Source organism: Martes martes, assembly GCF_963455335.1.
Source record: "Martes martes genome assembly, chromosome: 2".
Lineage (NCBI taxonomy): Eukaryota > Metazoa > Chordata > Mammalia > Carnivora > Mustelidae > Martes > Martes martes.
The window spans coordinates 194594781-194606623 of record NC_137889.1 but is presented as its reverse complement, the minus strand read 5'-3'; the positions used below and the strand labels follow the sequence as shown (position 1 = coordinate 194606623).

General features: G+C 34.3%; 1 protein-coding gene across 1 annotated transcript; it reads left to right on the top strand.

Moving 5' to 3' along the window:
• Nucleotides 1-4583: 4583 nt before the first annotated feature.
• CSN2 (casein beta) lies at nucleotides 4584-11458 on the top strand (the record flags this gene model as incomplete). The annotated part of the gene is made up of 7 exons (XM_080796376.1): nucleotides 4584-4634; nucleotides 5391-5417; nucleotides 5538-5564; nucleotides 6832-6855; nucleotides 6952-6996; nucleotides 8302-8874; nucleotides 11387-11458. The coding sequence occupies 7 exons, from the start codon at nucleotides 4584-4586 to the stop codon at nucleotides 11456-11458; spliced, it is 819 nt and encodes a 272-aa protein (XP_080652502.1).
• Between the last annotated feature and the right edge of the window lie 385 nt (nucleotides 11459-11843).

Genomic DNA, 11843 nt, shown 5'->3' with positions numbered 1-11843 from the left:
TTTGCTTCATCACATTTATTCCCACACCTTTGGTGGTTTTCAGCTTTCTCACCATTGGCCTCTTTATTTTGAGCCACAAATCTCTATCCTAAAATTACCTTCCTGTGATTCTGGTTGTCCCTGTTGTCATAAATACCCTTCCATGGGTGTCCTTACTTCCTCTTCTAAAATCTCAGAAGAGAAGTGTTACTTTTAATTCTCCCCACCATACTTGCTTCTTGACCACTTGCAGTGCATCCCAATTGTTTCAGTGATAATGACTCTCTGTGTCCAAAAACCTTCCCCTTGTTTCTACCATGGTCCCCATCTGTGTTGCCTTTTCACTCTTAACTCACTTGTTTCTTCTAGCTATTCCCTCCAATGGCTTCCATGACCTTTTATTCTCTTCTCCTTGATTCTTTGTATTTTTCCTATTTCCTTTTGTTCTACCAGCCTCTGAATAACAGGAACACTTGAACTCATTTATTCCTTTGTCTGGAACAAAAAAAAAAAATCTCTACAATTGTACTTATGACTACTCTGAGCATCACATTTAACTGACGGTACCTTCTGGACACCTTAAAACTCACAATGTTCAAGGTTTAACCTTTTCTAATTTCAGGCTGGTTTGTTATCTTGGTTTACAATATAACCAACTTTTCAATCACACAGGCATATGTTATGTATTCATTTCCCTGATTTCTCACATTTCTCATATTTTAATGACAGATTTGTCTTCTCATTGCCTAAGATGCCCAGTACCATCTTTCTAGTGGCTGTCATTATGATGTCTATATTTGACTATTATAATAACATGTTAATAACATGTTTCCTTAATAACCTCCTTTACTAGGTTACCCTGAGATATTCTCATAAAGTCATAAAATTCAAGAAATTTCACAATCTTTCCTTCTTTCAAATCTCTAATATCTTCCCTCATTCCCAGTGAATTATGTCACCCTGCATAATTGAAATTCAAAGGCATTATGATCTGACTCTATCAAACCCCAGCAACAGTAACTTATATTCTATACCATCTGTGTATCTTGAAGTACAGAACCCATCAAACTTGGTATTTTTCTCTTCAAGCTCCTGACTTTCCTTCAGTCAAAATATTTTATTCACATTTAACTGTCTTTGAAAATTCTACTTATTCTTGGGGTGCCTGAGTGGCTCAGTGAGTTAAACCTCTGCCTTCGGCTTAGATCATGATCTCAGGGTCCTGGGATCGAGCCCCGCATTGGGCTCTCTGCTCTGCAGGGAGCCTGCTCCTTCTCTCTCTCTGCCTGCCTCTCTGCCTACTTGTGATATCTCTCTGTGAAAAATAAATAAATAAAATCTTTTTAAAAAATTCTACTTATTCTTTTGAAGTCTAACCAAAATAGCAGCTTTTTAATGACCAGTTCCCATGCCCACACTCAGAACCAATGCTCTATTCCTCCAATTCAGGTATAATTAAATTCTATACATTTAAGCACAAATGCTACATTGAAAGGTAAATTTTATAACAGAATTTATAAAGGGAGTTAAACCATGAACACTGCATATGATTAAACAGAAATACATGTAGTCAGACAGATCTAGTTTTAAATGGTATCTTTGCCATCAACAAAACTATGATTTTGAACAAGTTACTCAATCTCTTGTCTTAATTTCTTCAACAAAAATATGGAAAGGACAGTTAGTCCATGATAATTTTGTAAAGATTATATAAGATAATGTCTGTAAAATGCACAGTGCCTGGAACAGGGGTGATAATAAGTATAAAAAATAAAGATTATTATTATGCTTGAAATAGAAAAAGATAATCAATATTTATCAAGTAAATAAGTCTCCATGACATTTTGAAAATTTTTATAACAGATTTACCAAGAATTTTAACTATATCAGCTATCGAGATAGATTCTTTTTCTGAGATGTTTCATTACAGAGGAAGGTTTATTCTTCTTGTGTACAGAGTATTGGTTAGAAGTGAACAATTTATTTTTGCAAAATCAGGTTGTCCTGGGAGCTAAGCAGTTTGCCTTACATGACTAAACTACCATCATGGACCTGTTCTCTTGTCATTTTCTCCACTGCAGCATAAAACACTAGCAACTGCTCAGATTAGCATGAAATTGTGGCCTTTGTGGAGCCTTTGTGTATCTGATATTCATATAGAATTTCCCCACAAGTAAGATCTTGAGGACCCACCAAGTGCTAAAGGGATTTAATTGCATCCACAATAAGTTGGGGATTGGGCCAGTCTCAATGTCTTCCAGTCATTGTTTTAATTATTAGACAATTACATTTCCTCGACAGATTTCCTTTATTGGCTTGTGAATTGCTCCCTTGTTAGAATAATCCCCAGAATTTCTGGGGACAGATAATGGGCAGAAATCATATTCTAATCATGTGAACTTCTTGGAATTGAAGCTCCCTATTGATTTTATCTCAAACCGCAAAATTAGCATACCACCAAATACAGTATATAAACCACCACAAAAGCAGACAGACCATCATCTACTTAGCTTCTCCTTCACTTCCTGTCCTCCCCCTTGGAAAACAGGTAAGAATTTCAGATTAAAATTTGATGTATTCTTTCTTCACCTTTATTTCAAATGAGGTTGAGTTATATGAAGAAAATAACCACTTAAAATACAGTCTTTGAAATTATTTAAAGTAGTACTGACACTATTTTCAGCACTTACATTAAAAAAATAGAAATGTCTATAGAGATTTGGTAAAAGTTATGACTCCATGAGCTTTATGAGTCTAAAAAATGTATTAACAATGATTACTATTCTTTTAGTACAGGGCCAATTAGGCTCTATTAAAAAATCTATTTTTCGAATTAATAAGTCTTCCAATTTTGTTAAATACACAGCAACAATAAAAGAGGATATATTTAAGTTATCATTTGAGGGTATGAATAATTAATGGAAAACCTTTATCCCACAGTAGTTTTAGAGGGAGCATATTGAGTCAAGAAACTGCAAGATGTGTTGGGGATGTGTATTACTTGAAATGTTCATAAATATTTTTTCAGAAATATGTATTCATTAAACTTATTTATTGTCCCCAACATCCCACTTTATTATTTGGGCTATAATAGTTCAAAGTATTAAAATAGACATATGAAATACAGAATTAAGTTAAGAAAATGTTTTACTTTGTAAGAAAATTCTAGATGAGGCAGAGGTGACTTGGAAACAAAAGCAAAGGAAGAAGAATATTTGAAAGAAAGAGTACTTTAGAATCTGTTGGTTAAAAATAAAGTTCTGGCTAAAAGATCGGTATATAAAATGCTAATTATAAAATACAGAAAATGCAATGAGATCCTTCTTACACATAATGACTTCTAATAGGATACTCTATTCTTTTTTTTTTTTTTGAGTACTGACAATAAGAAATTATTTGAAAACCTATGGAGTTCTTAGGCAAAGCAAAATTAAGATTTACATAGTACCCATGAGAAAGATCTAGAAAAAAAATATTTTCCAAAGAAAGAACATAATCTTCAGGCTTCAAATATTGGAAAGGATATTTTGCAGATGGATTAGGGACATTTTTCATGAAACATTTTTAGTTCAGAAATTTAGTATAAATATCTGAGATTGAAGATTGCTTGTCAAGTGATATTAGTGGCACAAACATTATGTTGTATAAGAAATTATAGAATGCAACAAAATCAAGTATTTAGGACATTTCAGTTTAAAAGGTAATATGTATATTATGTTATACTACAAGAAGAGGTGGCCTGGAGTGGGGATTTGTCAAGAGGATCTGATATTTCACAAATCATCAAGAAATCAGAGAAAAAAATACAGTCTATGATCTCTAAAGTTATGTGGCACAAGGAGGGGGGGGTATTATTAGATGTGCAGGGATGTGGACTGAGTCATGCATACAAATGGAGAGGAGACAAACCAATCAGTGAGCATCTGGATAAGCGGAAGAAATAAAGTAAATGCTCCAATGAAAATCTCTGTCTAATTGGAAATAAGGAGAAATAATGAAAAAAACAATATTTATGGGAACTATTTGGTTTGGTAAAAAAAAAAAGATAAAAAGAAAATATGATCTTCTTTGTATACATTTTCTTTGATCAGTCTCCTCCAGATAGAACTAAGGCTCTTATCAGGGCTAAAATCTTAATATTTTATTTGCTGCTATCATCCGAGCACCTGAACAATGTCTGACAATAAAAGGTGGTAAATAAATATTTTTGAACAAATTAATCAACTAATAAATATTTCTGTAAATGCTTATGACTTTTTTCTGTCTTTCAAAACAAAACAAAACAAAACAAAACAAAACAAAAAACAACCATAGTTCTGTGAATAAGATGAAAAAGACTGAGGTAGGGTAGAGGTGATGGCTGAAAAAATCTGAGTGGTTGGCCATGAAGTATGAAAATGGTTTGTAAGGGTACGTAGCCATAGTAGGCTTTAACCCTGCCTATTTGATAAAGCTTCTATTAGTATTTTTTCTAAAATGCAGTTATTTTTATTATGTATTATCCTTTGTTTCTTTACAAGGAAAGTAATCCTAGCTAAATAAGAAAATAGATTGACCAATATATTACCTTTCATTCATTTTCCCATTGACAGGACTTGATAGCCATGAAGGTCTTCATCCTTGCCTGCCTGGTGGCTCTTGCTCTTGCAAGACAGGTAAGCAAATATCTAAATAATTAAGATATAATGGAATATCTGTCTATGTTAGAGAAGAACACCAGCAACATTGTTAAAGTACAAATAAAGCAGAATTTCAACAGATTCATTGCACTTCTTAAAAAATCATTTACATTCATCCACTATTTCAACAGTGTGCGGTATGGGCATAAATCTGGGTCAAATGCTTTCTATACTACTGTGCCACCAGCTCCTAAAGGAAAAGCAAATGGACAGACAAGTAAACAGACAAAAAAAAAAAAAAAAAAAAAGAGAGAGAGAGAGAAACAGATATAAAAATTGCAATAATAATATTCCACAGATATGATTGAAGGCATGTGTAACCTAAACAAATGTACCTTATTCCAGGGATAAAATATATGTATCTCTTACTTTATGGCACTGGGACCAATTATACCTGTGTCCACCCAAAGACATCGAGAGGATGGAGTATCAGGCAATAATTATAATCACAAATAAATTTGAAATCATAATAAACTGTTTAAAACAAAGTAAAATAACCTTGTTATCCATCAAAAACTGTTTATTCACATAAGATAAAAATTTATCCATAAAGTTACTAAATATAAAAGACAAAAAAACAACTATCTTTCAAGACTCTCAATAAGAATTTTTTGTTTCTCAAACTTGTGAAATAGTTCTGCATAAAGAAGATACAAATTAAATAGGAAAAATGTTTAATAATGAATTACCTGTGGAAACCAAAATGGTGTTTTTTGTTTTTCTCTGTTACAGAAGGAAGAACTCACTGTATCCACTGAGGTAAGATGTTTTTATTCACAAAAAATTTTCCAATCATAAAATATTAACCTTCTGTAATGATCTAGGAAAAGCTGGTTGTTGATTGTTTTGTTTTTTTTTTTTTTGTTTTTTCCTTTACAGACTGTGGAAAGCCTTTCTAGCAGTGAGGTAAGACAATGTTTTCAGAGGCAATTTCCCAGTTTTGGAACAGTAAAATGTGCTATCTTTCTATGATGTTACATTAGGACAGTTAGATCAAAGCAGCTCTATTCTGACATAAGTTTTTTTTTTTTTTTTAAGGTTTTATTTATTTATTTGACACAGAGGGAGGAATCACAAGTAGGCAGAGAGGCAGGCAGAGAGAGAGGGAGAAGCAGGCTCTTTGCTGAGCAGAGAGCCTGATGTAGGGCTCGATCCCAGGACCCTGAGATCTTGACCTGAGCTGAAGACAGAGGTTTAACCCACTGAGCCACCCAGGCACCCACTGACATACATTTTGATGTAAACTTCTATTATTGTTTTTCCATTGCATCTATGTAAGGGCAGAATAAATATCTGGAGAATTCAGTATTCTAGCACTTTCTAAGTTGGTGTACTACTTGAAATTACATCATCATAGCCCCCCCCCCCCCACCTTTTTAAAGAACTGTACAGTCTTGCTTTCTGTCTTGAGCTCTCTTTAACCTGTCCTCATTCCCTATTCTGATATTTATTGAGTGCTGTCTGTGGATCAGACATTTACTAGGAGCTGTGGTACCAAGGAAAAGAGGGATGTCCACAGTGAAGAGCTTGCAACAGACTATGTGAGCAGACATGCAAATGGACACATTTTATAACTTTAGAAAATAAGAGATGGCAAGAGGTAGTGTAGTCCTAAATCTGCTGGGGAGAATCATGTAGGCATTTATCCTGGTACCACTCTTTTTGGATACATCATTATCTGCTGGTTAAATTGTACATCAGTATACTTTGTCTCTCTACAAGGCTATCAGACCATTAAGGGAGGCATTTACTTCTTATAATTAATTTGAAGTATAAATATAATAAGTAACCTAAGAATGATCAGAAGAATTCAAAGATAAAATTCATATTCTCAATGAATATTATTCTCCTAGAATCAGATAGAATATTAGCAATCATTTTTTGTCCTAGGAGAGGAGCATGGTGATAGAGAAAAATTAGCATCTATTAAATACCTCTTTTAGAACGATGTTCCCTGATTTTCTTTTCTTATGTAACTGAATTCATTTTTCTTTTGTACATCAAGCTTATGCAGAACACTGCAACATCTAAATTTCAGCAGTTATCCTGAGTTTTTAATATTATCAAACAAGGTGTCCATTTTAACCTATCATGTGCCTTCATTTTCTGATTTGTATTGACAAATAAAGAACATTCATTGAACTAAAACTAATTTTATTTTTATTTTCTGAAGGAATCTATCACGCACATCAACAAGGTAACACCTTCATATTTAAATGTACTTATTTTCACAATTTCCTACATTTAACTTTTATAGGTGGTAACATTTCTTTATATGTGATTTGGTTTTTAGCAGAAACTTGAGAATATTAAGCGTGAGGAACAGCAGCAAAGAGAGGTAACTCATTCATGATAGGAATATTTCTAAAATTATTATGAAATATAATATATATAAAATATGTACATGTTCATGCTATAGAATGATAATAAAATAAATGCCAGAGAAGAGATTAAGATTTGACAAAGGCAAAATATTTTTAAGACATAAATGCATTTTTCAAACTCACAATCAATTTGCAGAGTATAGAAAAAAAAAACTAAGAATAATTCTTGATTTACTTACATTTCTAGCTGGGGAACTAGGTTCTGCTTAGTCTCAAGATGGATACTCCAATGAAAGAGAATGAGAAGGCAATCCGGCACATTTGTTAGCTGTATAATTTTGGCCCCAAGTTACTCTATACTTAATTTTCTTTTCTATAAACTGAGAATATTCTTGACCCCACAGTTTGATAAGCTGACGGACAGTGAATATTCAATGATTTTATATAACATTTTATAGGTTTATATTAACATTTACAAGTACATGAAGTTCTTAAAAGAATTTCTATTATACCGATGAAAGAAATGAGGTACAGAACAATTGAATACATAATTGTCTGACAGTATCACACAGTTATTAAGTAGTAGAGCTTGCTTAAAATTAAAGATTTTCTTCGAAAACATAACATTCTTCATTTAATTAAATTACATTTGTGGTAACATGTATCTAATTGTAGTATTTCAACTTCCCTATTTATCAATGAAGTTGTATGGTTTGGGACTTATGCCAATATTTCCTAAATCAAAATGAATTTACAAATTGAGGCCTCTCGAAAAACTCAAAATAACTACCTTCTCCCAAGGGAAGTAGTGCTAGAAGATGGCTGGTGTTAAGTAACTCCTTGAATGAAGCTGTAAAATAAGATTCAATTTTCATTAAAACAACAGCAGCAACAACAAATAAACCTTGGAGTAATCCCTCTCAGCCTCTTTAAATAGATCTTTATTATGTGAACACAATTTGCTCTATTTTCAAAACATTATGTTGAAAAGTCTATGCCTATGAAGACCAAAGTGGACAGCTACAGCTATCCAGGTGATTCAGAACAAGGTGAAATAATTCTTGGAATCTGCAAACACTGATTTCAGCTTGTTCTGTAGGTTCACCTATGAAGGGAGTGAGGTAATGGGAAATCCCTCAATGAGCATTTTACTCATTAGTCTTCACCTGACTGAAAATAATCTCTTAATCAAATCAGTAAAAGATTTTTCTTTCCTCTTTTCACTCAATTATGATTGTTCAAAAGGCAGTAGCTTAGATCATCACGAATGACTGTGACGACTGAATCATGGACCCAAACACTCTTTTCTTTCCTTCCAGGATGAACGCCAGAATAAAATCCACCCCCTTGCCCAGCAACAGCCTCTAGTCTTTCCTAATGCCGATCCCATCCCCTTTGCTATCCTTCCACAGAATGTCCTGCCTCTTGCTCAGCCTGCTGTGGTGCTGCCTCTCCCTCAGCCTGAAATAGTGGAAATCCCCAAAATTAAGGAGAACACCGTTCCTACACGCAAAATGATGCCCTTTCTGAAATCTCCAGTAGCGCCCCTTTTGAACAGCCAAATCCAGAATCTTGCTGATCCTGAAAATCTGCACTTGGCTCAGCTTCAGCTTCAGCCTCAGCCTCTACCCCTGCCCCTGACCATGCCTCTGCCTCTGCCTCTGCTCCAGCCCCTGATGCAGCAGATCCCCCAGGCTCTTCCTCAGACTCCCATGCTCGCTTCTCAGCCACTGCTGTCCATCCCACAGTCCAAAGTCCAGGCTCTTCCCCAGCAAGTGCTGCCCGTCCCCCAGAGAAACATGCCCCTACAAGCCTTTCTGCTGTACCAGGAGCCTTCTCGTGAAGCCCATCCCGTGACTCAACCACTTGCCCCAGTTTTCAACTCTGCTCTTGTAAGTCCAAACTTACTAATTTGCTTTCTCAACTTACGTACGACCTGAATAGGGTGATAGAGGAAATGTGAGAATGAAAGAGTGAATGAATAATGAATGGATCTAAAAGCGCTTTGTTTGGATTGGTGATTCTCAATACTAGCAACATAATAGATAATACATAATACATAATATGTAGTAATAAAACTTTTTCTTTCCAAAATCCCAATGTCTGGGCCTACCTGCAGAGATTCTGATGTAATTATTCTGATCTTCTATGTAGAAAAAACTATTGGGAACAAATTATTTCAGGAGATTCTGATTTAATTGATCTGTTGAGAATTTGGATAAAGAGGATTAAGGATTATTAAAGCTGGAATTAAACTTGATAGTCTGGCCTTGGAATAAGGAAAGCTTATTATTTTATTTATTTACAATTTTGAAGTTTTCCTTATATGTGTCTATTCTGCAAATGCCTTATTTCACACCATGTTTTTGACATAGTACATATGATGGCAAACAATTGAGATGATTATTTCATTCTCAGAGAATTCTTAGGGAATGTGTCTTTGTGTCTATGCCAAATGCAAATTGTGTATTTATTTATTTTGCTTTTTTAATTTTTAAAATTTTTTTATTTTTAAGGTTTAAGAGAATTTCAACATTAATGTCCCCTCCTCACTTTTGGTAAGTTTTGGGAATTTGGAGATTAGACTGAACATTTTTTTTTTTTTAAAGATTTTATTTATTTATTTGACAGACAGAGATCACAAGTAGGCAGAGAGGCAGGCAGAGAGAGAGGAGGAAGCAGGCTTCCTGCTGAGCAGAGATCCCAATGTGGGGCTCGATCCCAGGACCCCGGGATCATGACCCGAGCCGAAGGCAGAGGCCTTAACCCACTGAGCCACCCAGGCGCCCCTAGACTGAACATTTTTATAGATAATGTCTTTTTACATTTCATCCTATTGGATACATCCAAGACAGTGATCCAAGTGTCATGGATGTCTTTACGGTTGACTAACATCTACTGATCTGAAAGTATGTATCAAATTTTAATTACGTGTTATTGACAGATTTGACTGGCTTGCATTCAAATGCCTATGTCCTGATACTTGATTGTCATCATTTTTTAGGAAAAACTAAAAATAGTATCTTCTACTTTTATGTGAATGTATTTGAGATTTTTTAAAAGATCACTTACATTCTCATTCTGACTTAGGCTTCATAACTTCAATTGTTTTTAATCTCATTTAAAATGTACACATCCTTTAATTCATTAGCCAAACTAAAATTAATTATTTCAGTTATGAGGTTTGAAAAGAAGAGAGAATATAGCTTTGGGATTTATAAAATACAACTTTGTCTGTGATCATGATAGACTAGACAGTTCACTAAACCAATATCAGGTGAGCTGATATTTAGTCATACAGGAATTTTTATATGCCTCCAAGGTAGGGCTCAACATTTTGCCTTTGTAACAAAATTTGTCTTGTAAATTAATCACACCAAAATTACAAATGAGGAGGGATAGTTACAGTATATAACATAACCAACTCTATATGTTCTTTATATTCTACAGAATTGACTGCGACTGGAAATGTGGCATCTTTTCACTTGGCATCCTGATAGCAAAACTAATAATTTTTGCATGAATCTCCATGGAAAAAAATGAAAAATTTGTCTTTTATTTATTTTATGTACTATATGGCATTCATCTTAATCTGAATTTGACTCATAAACTCTACATTTTCCAAATTGTAATTCAGTAATACATCAGAATTTAATTTTGAGTTGGAAATACCCTAAACTTGGGAAAAATATGTATAGTTTCTGGAATTGCATTTGTTATTATTTAAGTATCTATTTCCTAGCCAGTCATTTCAATAAATTAATCCTTTAGGCATATTTAAGTTTCTCTGTCTTTATTATAATTTTTTAAGCCTGAGTTGGCCTTAGGATTATTGTCAATTTCAGATTATTGGTGTTAAACATAGCCATGGAGGAATTGAAATTAAATAGGATGTTTTGAATTGAATGGTAAAGAATATCAAAAAGTGGAGGAAAAGAGGGTGGTCGTATATCGTGTTTGCTCTAGAAAGTCTTGGTTTACACCCATTGCCTAGTTAAACTGTGTAACGTGTGCCTTTCACTCTCAATCATACCCAGTGTTTGGTGTTAAATTTCATGATCGCTGTGGGGAAAAAAAAAAAGCTTCAAATGTAAAAGCTGATTCACAGCTCAGCACATGTAGTGAAGCAGTGCTGTGAAACTTACTCAGTCCTTCAGAACTTCAATCCACATCTATAAAACAGGGATTCAAAGGTTTTGATTGAAGTTTTAATATGATTAGTGTCCTGCACAGATATAGGACAATTGCTCCCTACAGCTCCATATTACTGACTCCACTTACACCAGAGCAGGAAGAGGCAGAGTCACAATCAGAATGAATGAGGTTATGTGGTTTTCGCCAATAATGCCCAAGAAATAAGATTTAGCATGAGTCTCTAGTATCTATTTTTTTTTTTGATTGCAGAGTAATTGTCTCATTGTAATGAATAATCCCCCTACCAACTACCACACCCCTGCACTCAATCTCATCCCTTGAATTTACACAGTGACTCGTCCTTACCAATTAGTCCATCTTCCCTGCCATCCTCAGTGATCTCCTCACCTAAAGACCAAGTGTGAGACAACTTATGCTATAATATCTTCCCTTTTTAAAGAAAATTCCATCGTACACTTCCAAACTCCTCCCAGTCTTTTAGGCTACTCTGTGGCAACTGTTAGAGAAGAACTATCCTCACAGAATATATTATGCTTTCATTAATCTGCTTCCGTCAAAGTTTTGTCCCTATAGAAATCACTTTTTTCCCAAGGTTGCCAACAACTTTTATCTTGCTAATCTGTGTTCATTTTACCCACCTCTCAGAGCTATTTGGTTGAGTTGATCATCCCTTTTTTTGGGGAAATATCATACTTTTCTTCATTTG